This window comes from Atta colombica, unplaced genomic scaffold (genome assembly GCF_001594045.1).
Source record: "Atta colombica isolate Treedump-2 unplaced genomic scaffold, Acol1.0 scaffold30, whole genome shotgun sequence".
In the NCBI taxonomy this organism is placed as follows: domain Eukaryota; kingdom Metazoa; phylum Arthropoda; class Insecta; order Hymenoptera; family Formicidae; genus Atta; species Atta colombica.
This window is the reverse complement of record NW_017259404.1, coordinates 842,232-862,603: the sequence shown is the minus strand read 5'-3', so window position 1 is coordinate 862,603 and position 20,372 is coordinate 842,232. Positions and strand designations below refer to the sequence as shown.

The 20,372-nt window shown below is 30.7% G+C and overlaps 1 protein-coding gene across 1 annotated transcript in view; it reads left to right on the top strand.

Moving 5' to 3' along the window:
• The first annotated feature begins 4,039 nt into the window (after positions 1 to 4,039).
• LOC108690226 (cell growth regulator with RING finger domain protein 1-like) overlaps positions 4,040 to 20,372 on the top strand; it is a 32,082-nt gene continuing 15,749 nt past the window's right edge. Inside the window, exon 1 of the mRNA XM_018197414.1 lies at positions 4,040 to 4,378. Coding sequence (XP_018052903.1) covers positions 4,225 to 4,378 — 154 coding nt within the window. The 5' untranslated portion in view covers positions 4,040 to 4,224. The remainder of the gene's footprint in view (positions 4,379 to 20,372) is intronic.

Sequence of the window (20,372 nt, the reverse complement as noted above, 5' to 3'; positions counted from 1 at the left end):
AAATGAATCAATGAAAAAAATTTTACTATGTTTTTCTAAAAACTTAGTGATTTGTCCTCGTATAGATTGCGCTCCTCTTACCGCGCTGACTCCAAAATAGCTCCCTTAAATCTGTATTATTTATATTGACCAATTAAATTTATAGTTAGAAGTTTAATCAAATGTGCTATTAATATAGTTACACACACACTATTTGAAAATGATTGCAGATTTTCCATTTTTAAAAATATATTTTTTTATATATTGTTATATATTGTTACCACATGTGAATAGTAAGCGAATATTGAAAAAATGGTTATATTCATTATAATTATGATTCCAATCACATAAAAATAGTTATTTCATTTATCATATTTTCATATTTTACTATATTAATATTTGAAATTATCTCAATTTATAGTACAATTTTTGTGCGCGTTGATGAAAACTATACATAGATTATTGTTACTAACATAGCAATAATAAGTATAAAAATGATGCTCCTAATCATAATTATTTTATCATGCAATTATAGTCACAAATACGATATACTTTTCTTTCAGTAAAATTCATCACAAGCATAAATATATTCAAAATATATTTTGAAGTCTAATAGGTTTAATAAGATTAATAGGTTTAATAAGAACTTCAATTAAGATTATTAAATTAAAGCAAATTCGATTTGCTTATTACATAAAGTCGCTTCTTCGATTATAACATATATGCTTCAAAAGAAAATAAATTCTTGTTTTGAGTAAAGAAGATTGATCCTTCCTTCTCCTCTTTTACTTCATCTTTCGAAAAATTTCGAGGTTTACAAACACAGCTTGGAATTTCATTTCGCTCGAAATAAGACAAACATTCCTATAATAATGTAATTTCATTACACCAGTACATAATAATGCACTGAGAGAAAAATGTCGAAATATTGCGAAGCAAATATTATTTACGAAATTGGATTGTAATGACGAAATATACATTTCTGTGAAATATATCTCTTTAATTGCAAAAAAATAAAATAGATGACTTTGCTAGGAATAAAATTTTATTTCGCCCATGTATATAATAATAATAAATTGTAAATATATTTAATAAATATATTTACAAATATATTTTTAAGCATCTTTTTCCCAGTATGATTTTCCAAAATTTATAATAAATATATAAGATTATTAATAAATGTTATATAAAAAATAATCTTATTGTTAGTTAAAGATTATTTAAAAGTTATTTAAAAGAAAAAAAAATAAATTGAGTAATCACTTTTCTTAGCGACAGAATGATATTTTCTATCTGTACTTTTAAAAATTTGAAAAAGATAAAGAGCAGATTAAACCGAGATTAAAGAGCAGATTAAAATTAATTAATCTACACATTGGTAGAAATGAACACGAGTGTGTGTTCTATTTCTCTCTCTCTCTCTCTCTCTCTCGGACGACACGGCCGAGACGTTTCGAGAGTCGACAATTTAGTTGAAGTCAACAGTCGCGAGTTCCGCGCTTCCGGATGACGACGACGACGAGAGACGACAACGGCACAACGAGCGATAAGTATCTCTGATTTTCTCGAATGACGCAGCCACTTTCGTGCTCGGAGTCTCGAAAGTAGGAACGAAAGAGTCTCGAAAGCTGAGTCGCACTGTTTGTAAATCGTGAAACTCCTCGCAATCGCGAGCAGTAAATTCTCTCATCGACGTTGCCATCGTTATCACCATCGACCGCTTCGTCGTTAACTCGCGCTCTCCTTCCTCCTTCCCGACTTTCGCGAATCATCGTGATTATTACAATTCTTGTTGAATCGGGATGAGGTTCTCCTGCATCTCAAGTCATGCGCTTATCCGATAAATGTATTTTACATTTATTCTCACATTTTGCTGTTTCGGCTGAATTTTACGACTCGAATCTTGCCTTGAATTGCGAATCTTCGAAACTCATAATTTAAGGTGTCGAATGCTTCAGGATATTTCTTTTATCGTGAATATCGTGAGGCCATCAGTAATTTTTAATATAATATAAAGGGGAAATTATCAGTCATCAAGGATACTTTACATGTCATTAATTAACGTTAAATTGATGCGATTTTTTAAGCCGTTTCAGCGAAATGCTCGCGATCGCTCGCATCATGGTAGATTTATGAAATTGTAGAGAAAAATCGATGCAAAATTACAATTTTAACACATCGGATTTGTTAGAACTGATGTAAATTTTATTTCTATGGAACAAGAATGATATGAGAAGAATCACAGAAGAATTATTAATGAATGAAATTTAACCTTCGGCACGCAAAGCTGAAAAACCCGTTTCTTATTCTTAATTCTTCTTAGATATTGAATTTTTTCCTCGAATATTACTAGAGGTATTACATTCACAATCCTGAGATGTCTACTTCTGTCAATATAAATTAACTATAGTTTCGGTCCAACTTACTCTTCATCTTTTTCTACTTCAAAGAATTAGATTAAATGTAAGTTGAACCAAGATTAAAGTCTGAGACACTGTTGAGAAGCAATAAAACAGGAAATAATAGATTTCAACCTAAAACTTTGGAATTTTTAGCAAAATATGTTTTTCCATGCAGAGACAAAACGATTTTGCTGAAAGATCTAAATTTTTACTGGATTTAGATCTGAAAATAATTTTTGTTGGAAGTTAAAAATGATGAATCATGCAACAAAAAATGTTTTTATTCTAGCAACCAGTCTGAATTTGATCAAATGACCAGTTTCTGCAATCGAGGATTAAAGTTTTAATCTACATTGATTAAACTGGTATGAAGTGCCTCATAACTCCGAATGCCGAATCGTGGGCTTGATAGGATTTGTCTTTCTAATCTTACAATTGTCTGTGATCCGCTTCCGGAACCGAATTACTTTTGTCGTAAAATTCCTTTGGGTCTCAAGGCCGCAAGGTTATTGACAGCCTGGTTCAAACTCGGTTTCGAATCCGACTCGGTGGCAATAGTTAGTCTCCTGCATGTTAATCACTATCGTTTAACTGTGAATGATTGTTTTAATTTTTTATTCCGTATCAGTTCTTTGCGTTTCGTCATCGTCGTCACTGTTCTGCAGCATGAAATTAAACGTTGACCGCTATAATAGTTAATCATATCCGATTCTGCTGATTACCTTATTAATTTTGAAATTAGCGGTACTCAGCCCGGCAACTTTCGATGAACCGCTTTCATGTATATCTGACTTCTTTTCATCATGCATATCTGACTTCTTTTCCTCGATTGACCTATATTGTTAGAGGCTAACGGTCTTTGGGATTCTATTCGCGAAGAGTTTTTGCATTTTTCTGCTAGCTCTTTGGTATTTTTAATCAGAAGTAAGAATTATTTTTTGTTGCGATTATCAGAACGAGTAATAATTTCTGCAATAATAATTTTGTTTTCTTTACTATTAATATATATAATTTCGGCGATTAAAATAAATTAGGATATTTATCCTGAGTTACTCTCTAAATCTGAATTAGTGGATACTAATTACCATACTTGGCACTGGATAATTAGTGAAGTTCAATTAAAAAAAGGAAGAATGTTTGAGCATTATATATTAAAATATTGATATTTGCATGTTAATTTCAATCTTCTAATATTATATTCATTGAATTTATGCACTAAAACAAGATTAATTAGATCATATAATAAAGAAGCTAGGTCAGGGATTTCACATTTTGTTCACTGATTGACAGTGACATACTTGACATAACTGATATCAATAATTATTCACTGTTTCAGATATAGATAGTACCTGAAAAATGGGAAAAATTTGGAAAACTTGGAATTGATTTTCTAAAAATAATAAAAGAGTGACGCTTGACATTCTTGGAATATTCCATCATTCTTGGATTTATAAATAACTATCCGCCAAATGTCTTTAACGATTTTTTTAAATTGGAATGACGATAAGGTTAAATTAATTAATACGTCGCTTCGCATATGTCCCGACTGATTTATTTGAAGATTCTAAAAATAAGAAGAAAAGAAACAAAACATCTCATAACATTTCGTCATTCTTGGATTTATATTATAATTAGCATTCAAGCGTGTAATTCTTGGATTGAAACAATAAATTTCTTGGATTGAAACAATAAATAGCTTAAATTGATCGTAAAATTGCCCACAATTATCCTAGCGTAATTATACAAAGATTTGATAATACACATCATTGATAACCGGCTCGCCGGTCATCGATGAATTGCTCAAGCTATCTGAAAGGCGTATATTCTGTCTGATCGCAGGAACATGATGGTACTACGCGTCCACGGCGACGACTTGATGTTCGGCGGCGGCGGCGGCGTGATAACGCATTCGCCACGCATACCGCAAATGGAGATGATGAAGGTCCACATTCCCTTCACCTTCAAGCTTCATGAGAGCTTCAAGAGCACGTACGCCGGTAAGTCCTCTGCCTTTTATGCCTCTTTACACGTCATTCGGAGTCTGATTCTCCATGTCCTCGCGCGTTGTGAGCCTCGACTGGGTCAACCGCAGCAAGACTCGTGATTTATAACTGTTTGCTTAGCGCGGCGTGTCGCAAGACTCCGCGCCTCTTGTAACAGATTTCTTAGGCTGTTTTCTTAATGTTACGGCGACTCACGTTTCGTGAAAACCTGGAGACATGTAAGAAGAGTGACGTTATAAGTGAAAAAATATATGTGACAAGGAAATAAGAAACTCGATTTCCACTTTGCTCTCTTCCATATTTTTGCTCATATTTCTCTTTCTAGAAAGCATTAATAGAAAATTTAATACAAGCTTGGAAATGAGGGAACTGCAACATTTTCATTTTTAGCTTCAAAGAAGTTTAATATGCATATACTGTCTATATTGTTAGATTCATAATGTCAAATTACATTCAAGTTAAGTTATTTTTAATTATTTCTATATATTCAATTCAATTCAAGAAAATGTATTAAATTTGAGAGATATGGATATTATTTATTTTGAAACTGACCACTGAAATGAATTTACATTTCGATGCTTAACAGAATAGTGTCAGCAACGTTAATAATTTACATTGCCATATTTAATTGCTCCCTCAACAAAATATATTTCCAAATCAAGATGAAAGTTTCAAAATTTCAAAAAAATTTCAAAATCTTCTTAAAAGCATCAGGGAAAATCGTGAAATTGTATTGAAAATCAGAGAAAGTTATTTGGAACTTCAGGATAAGGAATTTATGACAACTCTATAAGTACAACAGTAAAAATTACAAAGCGTCGGATAATAAACTCCGAAAAAGTTTCCGCATTCTGCATTAAAAAGGGAAACCGTTCTGCTATCTTAACACTCGTATTTCCAAATCTTATTCGCTACGATACTTCATATATACGATATTTCGTCACGTTGTGCAATCGTGAGGTGATGCCGAAAATAAATAAAAAAAATCGTAACTCTCTATAATTGGGCAATGAGAAGATAGAAAATTTTTAGCAAAAGAGCAAATTCTTTCGGCATAGGTGAAGGTTGGTGGATACGGGCGACCGCGGCAAATCCGGCTGTCTAGATCGCGAATTGAAATAATCGGCCGTAAAGGAAAGAGACTAGCACGACGGAATAGCCAGTTCTTCGGCCCGGTCGGAAAGTGGGTTATCTCGATAGCGCGCGAGAAAAAGACGAGAGCGTTGGGTGTAATTGGCATGCCAGGTGACAGCGACGGCGAAGGCGCACCGGTTGAATTACGAAACGCGCCACCTTGACCGCACCGTTGTCGGGTCACTGCGAGTCACTTGACTTTTATCGGCTGTTATTAATCGTGTCCTTTCCCGAGGAGAGCCCGCCCCGTTCTCGATTGCCGTTCTCTCTCGTTGTTCCTTCGAATTATCTTTCTCCTTCTTTTTCTTCTTCTTCTTCTTCTTCTTCTTCGTCTGATCAGAGAACTAAATACTGTTGCGTAATTGACGTCAGAAATACCTTGGCACGTGCAATTTAGTCACTTTCTGCTCGATGAAAAGTCTGGCAGAGATATTTAATTCAATTGAATTATTTATAGAATTATACCTGAGATATATAATACTGTTAAGTTGTAGTGTCAGGTTATACCTAATTTGAATTATTTTTAATCATTTCTATACACAGAAAAATATATGCCGTACACTGAAAAAAATTATGTTATATCAGCAGCGTTATTTTAATTGAAAATATTCTAAGGAGTATTAATGAAACAAATTATAATTTTATTAAATTTAATTAATTATAAATCAAAGATATGGTGTGTTGGTTTCATTATTAATAATGTTATTGCATTACAATATTATTTTCAAATTATTTTAATGCTGTTGTAGTATTATTTTTTTTATCAGTATATGCATGTAAAAAATCTATTATAAATTTATTAAAAGTATTCAAAATATAATCCTAGCAAGTTTAATACTTAATCAAAATTATTAAATTAAAACAAATTCGATTTGCTTATTATATATATAAAATTGCTTCTCTGATCAATTTTATAACATTTTTCAAAAAGAAAATAAATTCTTATTTTGAGTACAAAATAAAGTTTTTCTAAAATTTCTAATAAGTATATTTTAAAATATTGTTCTGAGTGTATATGAAAAGAACGGTTTCGCTGAAGCATTTAACTAGATACAGATCTAAAAATAATTTAATTGGTCTATGAAGATAATTATGTAAGATGAAACTGATTGCTAGAACATCAGAACTTTTTGCAGCACTGCTCATTACGCTTGAATTTCCTACATAATTATTTTGATAGTCGAACGAAATTATTTTTAGATCTGTATCTACCTTTCGAAATACTTCATCAAATTTTGAAATACTTCAAATGAAATACAGTAAAATCGTTTTTTTTTCTTGTATATAAAATATGCATGCATTTCGAAACACAGCTTTCCGTCATTAATGCATCCTTTCCTTCGCTCGAGTTGCATGATCTTAATTTTAGCCCTTTCTCTTTCGTCCTTCTTTTTATTGAAAAATGAAAGAAATAACAATTTAGGTCAAATTGCATTGACAGTATTAATTTGGGATTAATACTAGTGAAATTTACTGGAATTACGTGGAGTCGTTAAAAAAAAAAAAGAAAAGGAAAACCTGAAACTTTGTCGAGGAAAGAACTTCGTGTAATCCTCACGGTCACTTACGAGAGCAGAATACGAAAACGTCGATCGCCCTTGATTCGTATAACACGAAGCTCGATATATTCTGTGGAAGCACCGACATTCAGTATTTATATTTAAAGTACACAAATGTATATACATATAAATAAACAAAGTTATCGATTCCGTTTCGAGTGAGTGATCCATATGTACTTTTATCAATAAACGCATGCATTTATTTTTGAGACTTTTTATGGTATATGTAAGGTAATGGTGCTACATATGTCGCGCATTATCGATAAGAGTGAAGTATGAACGAAAACCGGTATCTGAGATACGAATACCGAAGTAATTTCAGCCGCAATTGTACGTAATGTGTGTTCTTGTTTTTTATAAATCGTAATACAAAATCTTTGATTATGAAATACTAAAACTTATCTTGATATTACTGTTATTATGTCATTGAACACGATTACAAAATAAGACAGATTCGAAGTGTATTTTCAGTGTGTGTTTCTCACTGAAAGGAATTACGAGAAATAATTTTTTTTCGTGTGATTTCTTCTGTTAGAGGTGCTGCAGAAATATGCTGCAAATCCGATTGATTTAGCAACATCATATATTCTCTCGAGAGGAGAAATAATATTATTAGTATTTAATAATAGTAATAATAATGATAATCAGAATCATAATAATGATTTTATTGCATGCACTTAGAAATTGAGCAACGTCTAAAGTTACAAAAGAAGAAGAAGAAAGAAAAGAAAAAATATTACAAAATCATAATTCCAAAAAAATTATCGGTATTTCCATTACCATTTTGCACTAATCGATTTTTATATTAAAGAATTAAATTATATTAAATTAAAGAATACGCATATAGAGAGTGTACACACAAATAAAGTTACAAACTAATATATGTCATACTAATATATCTGAGGAATCACAATTTAATTTTTGGAATTCTTTCAAATAGGGGCGACAGGGGAAGGGCTTTGAACTTTCAAATGTTTCAAAATTTCCATATTCTATGAAAAACGTAACATATACATATATACATAATGTTCATTTCTTATTATTTGCACTCCATTAAAGTTATTATTATTATTATTATTATCTATATATATACTCTTATCAATTTTATTTAAATTATTAAATCGTTTTAAACACACACACACACACACACACACACACACACACACACACACACATTTAAAAAACCGGTAATATATTTACTTCTCGTCTAATGCAATTTTCAAGATGCAAGTCAAACTTATCTACATACAATATACTTATTATTAATACAATACTTGCTTTCCAAGTTACTATTATCTTTTTTAAAAAGAATCACTCTTCTTCTCTTCCTCTCTATATTTATTCTAAATAATTAAATATTTAATTTTATTTAAAGGAATATTTAATCGATGAGAAATTTTCTTCATTTTAATGAAATCTTCTGAATTAATATTCTGCTAAGCTGCTTTCAAATCATACTTATAGCCGTTCTATCAATGTAGATTGACTTTAATCGCAATTCAATTTACTCTTCATTCTTTTTTAATTCTTAAAACTAGAAAAAGATAAAGATATCAAGATAGCAAATTTCAATTTAACGTAACGAAAACTTTCAAGCAGAAACATTTAATATAGTGAAATGAAAATGAAGTCAGGTAACTTAAATTTAATGTTCACATGCATGAAGTTTCAAACAAATCTATACAGAATTTAATGGAAAATGTACTAACTTTCACAAAATTTTATGAAAAGTACACTAAATTTCATACATATATATATATACTTACATATAATATCATACATATATAGTATCATTAAATCATTGAAATTTCTGGTAAAAAATGGACAAATTTTTTGGTTTTTAAAAATTTATTAGAATTTCTGGTAAAAAATGGACGAATTTTTTGGTTTTTAAAAATTTATTAGAATTCTAATTGAGACCGGAATTCTGGAATTGATATAATATTTGTGATAAAATCTATTAGAATTCTTCTTGTACCAGAATAATTATATCAATCAGAATTCTATTCAATTAGAATTCTAGTAGATTTAACCAAAAAATTTGGATTCATCTATTTTCCACCAGAATTACTAAGACACTGGATATGTATGTATTTTTATCCGCCATCTTGGTTCCTCTTGATTAATAGGTTAGTGACAAAGGTAAATGTTAAGAAGTCCAAATTTGGATAAAAATATTGAATCGATTGGATCGACGTTTTTGCGTAAAAATAAAGATTCGACAAGAAAAAAAGTATCGCTCTGCTCCGCGAACCGAAATATTAAATCGCTTCAGTGTATTTTTATTAAAATTTGAGGTGAGCGGGCTTTTCTTAATTAACTTTTGTCACTAATTTTACTATAATCAATCAAGTAGAACCAAAATGATGAATGGGAATACCTACATATCTAGTGTCTTAGAATTACTACTTAATTCAACCCATAATTATTCATAATTCATAATTTTTCTTAGTGATTAAATTTAATTTGTGTAACTTAAAAGTATATATTGAATTTTATTTTATTTTTTTGACATTTTAACAGTGTACATCCTATTGGTACAGACACGGGTATTAGATATTCCAGATGAATCCATCTTTTCAGATGAATTGGTATACCGGTCAATCTCTGCTCGACATGGCGAATATACGGGTACGTTCCTCGAGAGCGAGTCGCTGGCTCGTGGCGCATGTTACGCAAGTTGCGTAATTGCGTGCGCGTGTCGCAACTGCGAGCTCCCAAGATGTTCTCTCGTGTGCGCGCGCGCATGATCCAATCGCGATTGCCGGCATTGCCGCCTTTCGCAATTCGCGCGAGTGAACGAGCGAACGTTTCTTGTGCCATATCTCCCGATATCCCCCCTTGAGATCCGAAACGGATTGGCCACTCGCGATTTCGTCCATTGCCGCCGTTGTTTACGAAACAAACCGGTGTTCGCCGGTGTTAACATTGACATTAAAGTCATCCTCTTCCAGTCTTGCGCAAAATCATTGGGGACAAATCGCGGGTGCTCGCGGATCGAATTTACGTGATTGACGGACTCGCCTGCCGATCACGTAAATCACGCGCCTCGCATTCGAATTGCATATTTGCACGCGCTAATTAACGCGACGCCTGATCGGGAAAGCTAGATTTATTATACGCGTATTATGGCGTAATTCGGTCTATTTGCATACGCTAATACGAAAAAGAACGGAAAGAAACATTGAAAGAACAATTTTGCTGAAGAATCTAAAAATTTAGCTAAATACAGCTCTGAAAAATAATTTTAATAATTTAAGTAGGACGACAAAATTGGTTTCTAGAATATCAAAATGTTTTCAATATACTTAAGATTTTTGCAAAATTATTTTGATGGTCCCACAAAATTTTATTTCAGATCTGTATCTACCAAATTTTCAGATTCTTCAGCAAAATTACTTTTTCAGTAAAGGGATTACAATGCATTTATACTGAGAGAAAAATGTACTCAATTTTAATAAAGAATTCTTGTGTAGACATCTCATTCAACACTTAAGTTTTTAATATTCGATTTCAACGGACTCTACATTTTTTTTTCTATGGACACTTAACACGGTTCTCTGACCGATTGTTTTTTAATAATTTGTTATTTTTATTTTAATAATCAATGTATACAATTTTTTACTTATTTATGTATATTACAAGTTATTAACGTTTGACATTGTCTCTTATTACAATTATTGGTTTAATCATTGTTTTCCTTTCACTTGTTATATAATAAAATAATTTTGATTTCGGAATTACATCTGTAATATTGCTCCTTTCTGACCGTTTTCCTTTTAAATTTTGCTTAATAAATAATTGTTTAAATAATAATATAACATTTATTTAAATATTTGCTAAATAAAAAGTGTAATAGTTGAATCAAATTAATGGCTCTTGTACTAAATAAATAATATATGAACAATTATAAATCGAAATTATATAAGAATAATGATGAGAAATCAATTAATAGAATTAATTCTGTTTTTCGATCAAAGTTTTTCGAGTTTTAGTATTTAATAATACTAAATGCAAATATATTATTTCAGTTTTATAAACTGAGCGTTGATAAATACGATTTATCGAACTTGAAATGCAATCATAACTGAAATTTAAATTAACATCTTAAATTAATCATTCATTTAATAATGATGCTAATAAGCATTTTAGATAAATAATTTATCTTAGAAACTTATAATAAATTAATTTATAATTAATTTATAATAAATTAAATAATATTATATAATTTTATAAATAATATTAATAATTTATCTTAGAAATTTATAAATGAATTTATTGCAAAAACTATTATTTGATACATGAATATAAATATGTTTACATTTAATAAATGTTCAACTGGCGCTATTCAAACAAAGTGATTAAAATTTATAATATTTTTCTCTCAGTAAAATGTATAATATTTTTCTTTCAGTATATACTGAACAAATTTCTGATTAAAAATGAATGAATCAATATAGATTCTGATTGCATATAAATCCGAATTCTAGTCAAGAGATAACCCAAATGTCCAATTACGATCGGAATTCTGATTTATATAATCGAAATCTACGTATATATTGATTCATTCATTTCCAACCAGACATTTTTCTCAGCATATAATATTTTAAAACACAATGGCGATCGTAATGGAACTTTAATTCGACGGTATTTCTCTTTCTAGCTCCTTCGTCATTTTATGTTAACATTATCACAATTGGAAAAAAAAACACTATCGATGATATTTATGATAAATGGCTTCGAGTGATTAACGAGATATACTTAATAGATAGATCATAAAATTCTATTGCAATCTATTGTGGCCATTCCTGTGAAACAATCAAATAACGTACTCTTGTGTACAATAATTTTACTATATTTTTTTATATTCTTACATAGTGTGACTAGATAATGATAGCGTATATTACTTTATTATCGCGCGAGGAAGATAACAGTAGATAGATGCAACAGTAGAAAAGATGCTAGATAATAAGAAGAAAATGGATATTTAAAAAAAGAATGAATAATCGCTCGAGCGAGTGGCTACCTCGATACCTCTCAAATTAATTGGTTGATGGCTGATTTTAGACATTGAATGAGTCATTCGCGAAGCAAAAAGAATGCGACATTGAAATTCATGTGACACATAATAATTCCGTTCTTTCCGTGTAAGAAGAGTTGCGCAACAATAGAGAGAAAACGAGACTGATGCATCAGGAATGATCACACGATTAATGTATTAATGTTGTTTAACTTTATTTTCGGTTTAACTTATTTTTTATTTTTTATATTTTTCTGGTTCTTAGAATTAGATCAAAAGTAAGTACATCGAAGTTAAAGTTAATTGCACTAAAATACAATCTTTTCCCTTTCTTCTCTATATAATTTTTTTTTGCATTATTATAATGTTTTAAATGAGGAAGGAAGTCAATAATCCTGCAAATGATTTTAATGATTGTGCGATTTAGCACGAATTTCCTAAATTCATTTGTTAACAATTCTCATTTTTAAAATATTATAATAATGCAAAAAAGTTATGAAAAAAATTACGTATTCTCTAAATTCTTTGGAGTGGAATTTTACTTTAAAGAACAAAATTGAGCTAGTTTTGAAAAAGAGTAGCTCAATTTTCAATATTCAAGAGTGAAATTTTACTCTTCAGAGTGACAATTCACTGTAAAAGTTTTAAATAGTAAGAAAGGGAAAACATTATAATTTATGATGCTGTAAAAAACTTAAAAATATTCTTCATAATTTCTGAGATATAAATCTTTATGTGAAAAGTGAAACGATTTCGGCAATTTTAGCCTAATTGCGCTCTCGCGCGAAGTTTCACAATTGAACCGGGCAGATCGGAAGTTGACAATTCCGTATTTACCTGCCCGATTGCGTATGAAACTGTCGGGTTTGGAAATATTTTGCTTTTACCAAGCAAAGACTTCCGTTAATATTGAGCGACATTACACAATTATTCGACAGAAATGTGTTTTAGTGATTGGGAAATTCAGTTTGAGTTTCAAATAAATTTACGGAAACATGAAGAGGTGCTACAAATCAAATTATCTCCTGTTCTGATGATATCATGATTTTAAAGATGGACATGGCGTAATGTCACAGAAATGGTTCGTGGCATATAAGATTGTATCAACGCATCCTGTCGACATTTTTTTTGCTCCTACTTTAAACCTTACCTTAGTTTTAAGAACATATGTATAGACTCTAGAAGTTTTATAATAGGTTTTAATTATAATATGAATTCTTATATAATAAGAATTATTAATTAGCTCCTACGTTGAGTCTCTAAATGGTTATCGAAAAATATGTTACACTCATGCGGATGTTAGCAACCAGATCTTAATATGTGAATACGATTGATTCTTAATCTTTTCTGTTTTTAAAACTTCCTTGAAATAAAATTAAACACTTCGCGTTCCGAGAAGAACAAGAAACATTATTAAATTGTCTCTATTCCGAAGTAATCTACATATGACGTCAGCACCACGATATCTTGTCCGTGTTTATAATAAAGAAAAAAGAAGTAACGAGAAAATGCAGAACGTGACATTTGGAGGCATTTAATATCATCCTATCTGTCAAGTTTAATTTATACGCAGTTAATATTAGAGAAAAAACGTAATGTTCCCTTATTTTGTTTTTTTGTAATATTTATTTTTTAATTATATTTAATAAATGATATCACAAACGATAATTTATATTAATTTACGTAAGTTAAGTAACGTAAAACATTTATGAAATGATGAAGACAATTTACAAAATGGGAAAAATCTTTAAAAGAAACATTATGTGACTATCTGAATGTGATGATAAAGTGAATCTTTATCTATACTTTTACAGAATTTGAATTCTTCAGATCTATTTGGACTTCTCATGTTTGACTTTGCAGAAAATTCTGAATGTATTGAGAAGTTTCTATTTATGAATACATATTCTCCTAGCAATACTTTTGCGTTGATCCTGTCCTTGTGAATATTTACTATCGATTTACTACGAGCATCTCTTCCTTGATTCGCAGATATCTCTAGGGATACTTCAACCATTTTGAAATAACTAGAAAAATTCTTGAACACATTGAAAAACGCTTTCTAATGTGTGTCTTGCCAAACATTAACATACATTTAATTATATCCTGGAAAATGTAATCTTGGTAAAAGAATATTAAACATCTATGTTTTCTTCATTTATCTGAAATTTCTTTTACCTACATTGTTATCTATTAATTACCGGCATTAAGTATAAGTTTAAAGAGTGCTTGAAGCGAAATATAATTTACATCAAATGTCATAAATCAATTTTTGAACTATAAAATTTTAAATAATGATTAATAAGGTGCCTAATATTTTTGGCCAAGGCTGTAGTTATTCAAGTTCACTTACTTTTTCAAAATAAAAGAACAATACTTTAAGAATTAATTTAGGATATTATCTCGTTATTTACGAAATTTAAACTAACGTTAAACCACGTTGACATTAAAAATCATACGAAAAAACTTTGATATAATTAAACTGTAATAATTAAACATTAATTGTTAACAAGATTGCAGTCGTGGCGACAATTATTTCACAACTTCGATATCTATCTAAAAACAAATTAAAAACATTTTACAAGAGATGTTAATTACAATAGAATTTTAAGTAGGGTCTACATTACCACTTTACTGAGTACGTGTTAATTTATACGTATAGATACGTGTTTTCTTCCGAGGATTCTAAGTTTCCGTTTAAATCTTAAGGCGAGAGGATTCATATCGAGTCTGGAACTCACTTGACTCTTCTATCTCGAAGAGGAAAGATAAAAAGGGTGGGAGGGTGGAGGCGAGTTGCAGCAACAGTCGTAAAAAGAAGCTCGAAAATGTCCCATACCCGACAGATCAGATCGCGGATTATGAATGTGGGACGCACTTTCATGTTCCATGGTCATCCAGTCGGCCGAATCGGGCCTGATTTGCTTCTCCCTGTTCTCTCTTTCGTTTAATTGCGGCGCCGGCCGCCCATCTCGATAGGGATGTGCGATAAGCGTATCGATATACATATCATTATGCGAAAAAAATCGATTTTTTGCAAAAATGTCGGTTACAAATCGCCTTCGAAGTTCAAAGGCGCTCTCTAAATTTCTTGAGATGAAATCTCACTCCAAAAAAGTAAAATTACTGCCACTAATTTGAAAAAGATTGACAATTTATTTGCACTCTAAGATTGGCAGATTTTCACTTTTTTGAAATGAGATTCACTCCAAAGAAAGAACTTTCACTCCTTTTTGAAATGAATCTTACTAAAAAAAAAGTGAAATCTCAAAGAAGTGAAAATCTGCCACTCTGGTACAAAAATGCAAATATTTTCACTATTTTTTAATAATGGGGGTACTCTTTTCAAGTGAGATCATTCTTTTTAAGATTCACTCCAAAAAAGGAGTGAGGTTTCTTTCCTTTGGAGTGGTTCTCTAAAAGTTTCACTCTAAAAGAGTGAAAATCTGCCACTCTTGTTCTTCAAGAGTGCAAATATTTTTATTCTTCCAAGAAATTTAGAGAATAAAAAATCATTTTTTTTCTCCGTAACGATACATGTACTTTTACCATATTGCACATTCCTACCACCGGTATATGCGATGATACAGGCACACGTCTTCGGGAGCGAGCGCACGTATAATCTGTAAGCTGAGCTCGTAAGAAAACCGAGGTGACGCGATAAATGAGGGAACGTCACTTTTCAGTCACTTCTACAGCCGGCTGCAAAATTGTTCAATGCATTCTTTTCTGACTTCTCAGCCGCTTCTTGCTTGGTCATTAATTAGATAATTATTATGCGCAAAGTGCGTGTCTCTCATGCATTATAACGTCTTTTAACAACTGACAATCTCTTGTCAATTTCTTTTTAGTTGAGAAAAAAAAGATTTTTCAAGGACTAAAGGAGGATATAAAAAGGAGTCGGTTCAATCAAAAAAAGAGTGTGAATAAAAGGAAGTGTTTATAGATTTTGGATACGATAAAAATTTTATATAACTTTATCATATCTAGGAGATCAAATCATCCATAAAGAACACTATACTTATTCCTTTTATTTACACCTGTTCGTAGAGAAATTGACCCCTTTTTTAAACATCCTCCTTTCAACGAATCGAAATGTGGCTCAAACCGCGTTTTTCGATGAGTTTCAAATGGAGTCCGACTTAATAAGGTCTTGGAGGTAAGTTATGAAATCGCACGATAAACATCTAACCTAGTTCGCAAAAGTATGGAAATTTCGATGCGTTATTACTGTGTTTGCCGCCTGACTGTCGGTGAAAGGCCAGTTCGTGTAATTTGCGCACATTCGTGCACGATTCTATGCTATCTAGATAAATTCACCAGTCAGCCATGGTTCCGAAGGTGTGGATTGACGAAGGATCGGAAGAAATGTGGCCCTTTCGTCGAATGAATTCGGCAATTTTGCAATTTCGAGCGAAGCGTGTCTCTTCGGGAGTGTCCTCGAGAAACCTGACGGTTGCAGTCGCAGTTCGGGAGACCCGAGTTTCGTATAGCGGATAGACATTCATGTAGACGCGGGTAGGTCAGCTCGCTTGATTATCGAATTCCATTACGTAATCGCAGACGATTGCGCCAGGTAGCGGCCGGCCTGCCCGAGTGCCGGCGTGTTGCCGGTTGTTAGAATCGCGAACCAGTCTACCTCGATTCTCAGCTCACGAAATCGTGTATAAAGGATGGAATTTGTGTATAAAGGAAAAAACGGTTTTACTATTTAATTAAATATTATTTAGCTAGATAAAGATCTGAAAATATTTTTCATGCACCGAAATAATTAGAATGCTATTGACAACATGCTGTAAAAAGTTTTAACATTCTATATAGAAAAATTTACTGAATTTTAATACATATTTCTTTAGATAGTATTAAACAAACATTTACTTACAGTAAATAAATATCAACTTAATAAAAAAATAATAGTTGAATTAAATTAATAATTTTTGTATGAAATAAATATATGTTTATATTTAGTAAATATTTATTTAGTTATTAACTATTGGAACAAATATTTATTAAAATTTAGTATTTTTTCAATGCAGTAATCAGTTTGAGCATCTTACATCAATATTTTGATGTTCCAAACAAAATTATTTTCAGATCTGTGTTTACCTAAATGTTTACTTGAATAAAATCGGAAAAATTAATGTTTCATTAAGAACATTAGCCAATAACAGTCAATTGAAAACAATCTTGTTAATTCAATGACAGTATAAAGGTTACAGCATATAAAAACTTAAGCAGTAAGCAGATCAGCATGTTGTTTGTTACTGTTTACGTCTTATTGTTTTATGTTTCTTGTGTGCCACAGTTTTTTTAATTAAACAAATAACATGTATTAAAGCATGACGTATTTGTTAATAGACTGTCGGATTAATGCTATTAATACAGCCTTTTTTCTGAATATGTTTCTTCGTACTTATTTCTTCGATAATTTTCTTACAAGAACATTGAAGCGTCAAGGAATATTAGGTAACTGTCAAGTTGAGTTTCAATCAATTTAATTAGTTGATTAATTAAGATGAATTCTCGATGAATAATCGGCTTCTACATACAGGATAGATACTAATTGCAAGCACTCTAAAAGATTTTAAAGGGTGATTTCTTACACAAATTCAAAATGAAAGCTTAGTTTCAGAGATACAGGGAGTCAAAGGAAAAATTTTGAAGGAAAAATTTTGGTTTTTCCCAAAAATTTTGAAAATCAATTTCATCAAAATGACTTGAGTGATTTCTGATATTTTTGGAAAAAATGAAATTTTTTCTTCAACTTTGATATCCTGTATTCTTTGAAATTAAACCGTTACAGACATGTGGAATTTTCGTTTTGAATTTGTATGATAAATCATCTCTTAAAGAATATCTTTTAGAATATTTATTGTTAGTATCCATCCTGTATATATTATTCTGAATTCTCATGAACTTCTAGTCTGTCTCTATTCTTTATTCAGACTTTGATACTTCTTTTAACCTTATCTCAATTTTTATTCGTAAGTTTTAACGATACAAAAATAAATACAGTAGGCTAATGAGAGTCAGCAATGATAAACGGCGCAATTATTTAATGAATAATCAATAATCAGATATTGAATTGATGTCTTCTTTATTTTGAACGTTTCGACTCTCTTTGGAGTCCTCCCCAGCAATGAAGTATAATTAGCTCATATGTTCATAATGTTTAAGTCACTCGCAAATTGACAAAGATGCAGCGTTGTTAATCCGACATTTTTTTAAAAAACAAATCTTATTAGAGTGATATAGGCGTAAACAATTTAAATGACTTACCATCACGGAACATGAAGCATTGCACTGAAGCACTGAGAGGAAAGATTTTGTTAATTTAACAAGCCACCGGTACCTGTAACAAATTTGATTTGTAAATATAATGACAACAAATGTATTAATATTGAAAATGAATATGATTGTTATTTTTAATTGGTTGTCCAAGCTAATTTTTCCGTCATGGGGACTGATACTAATCTGCTCCAATCAACTATTAATAATAAAACAATCACGTATTTGCTAGATTTTTGTTAAGAGATTTGGATAGATTTTTGTTTGCTAGCAATATTAATTATTAGCAAAAGGTACAAACAACAATTTAGCAAATCGATTGTTCTATTAACAATTGTACATTCATTTCCGCAATATGTCGGCTCTACATAGCCTATATTATTGCAGAAAGGAATATATATTTAATTACATCACATTGTATAGGAAAAGAATTGATTACGCATTACATCCAAATAAAATTTATTTTAGATTGGCAACAGAAGTTTTATATAATAAAATTAATAATCTAAATTTGTATGAATCTAATTTTGTATGATAGAATTTTTTCTAAATATTGTAATTAAGCACAACATATATTTCGTCATTAGCCATAATATGAATATAAAGAGTATTTGGATCAAGCAAATTATTTATTCTGATACATATATAATCTTCTGTAGATTCTACTTTGTAATCTAATACATATTCAGATAATCTAGTATTTAAAAACAAACAAGAAATGGACAAACGTTACGATTTGCAAACGACCATTTTCCCAAATAATAGATATAAATCTTCAGCGCCTGTTATTACAATCATCCTTAATTTACAAGTAATTTCTTTATAATCAACCTAGTTGAAATTTATGCAACCGATATGTCTTAAGTTCAACAGAAAGAATGTAAATGGTAACATGTTATGTAACCACACTACGACAATACACGTAGTGTTACTAGATTCAGCATATCAGGTATTAAATTTTCTTTTGACAGGAATCGATGATACAAACCTATCTGGTAATTTACAGCAAGGGAATGGGCTATATTCAAACGAGACATATTAGCTGTAGCAGTTTGAGTAAGATCTCTATGTTTAGTTTCATAATGAATGATTGATAAATGAGAAATTGGATCACTTTGCTCAATAATTCTCGGATAATGAGTTAGAAATTGTTGGGTGCATTTTTGGAAAGAGAGATTTCTCCCGTTAAAGAAATGAACAATTCATGGTGTTCTTGCATTAAAACTTTTAAACGAGTGCTAGAACTTCTTGATAATCTTTTTGTGAGTACATTAGTCAAGTATTTGACGCATAAATAAATAAAGTTGTCAATATGGATTATCTTCGTTGACCAAATCGCCAATAATGACTCCAAAATATCTAACGAAACATAACATTTCTGAATCAGTCATTTTCAACTTTTTTCTTTTTAGGCTGTCGATGGAGATGCTGCATGGTGGTTTATTTATAGAATGTTTAGGTACATAATCAAACATAAGTATTCTATTATTTAAAGAAATTAGATCAAAGCATTTGTTCTTGCCATTAGTAAGGTTGTTTAAAATGTGAATCATATCAATATTATGAAAACTTTCTCGAACATCATAAAATTCATCAGCGCTGTAATTATCAATCATATGAAAGGATCATGAAATACACATTTTTCTTTTAAATCTGTTTCAGAAACATTGCACAATCATATTGAATATCATCATTATAATTAAAAATATTTCTCAAAAGGACAGGATCCTCTGTTGTTTCTTTCTCTGCTTGGTATGTGTTATTTTTATGCATTTTATAAAACCTACAGAAAAAGCAAATAGAAAAGGACTCTAGCAAACCAAGTAATCTATTTAATTCTAAATTATCTCCTATTACTAATCCAAGAACAAAAGATATTTGTTTCAAATATCCTTGGCTGCTTTGAATCAAAAGGTCTTCACTCTCAAGTAATTTTAAAACTTTGAGGCAAAAACGTTTCTTTATTTGTAAAATCTTGCTCAGTTCT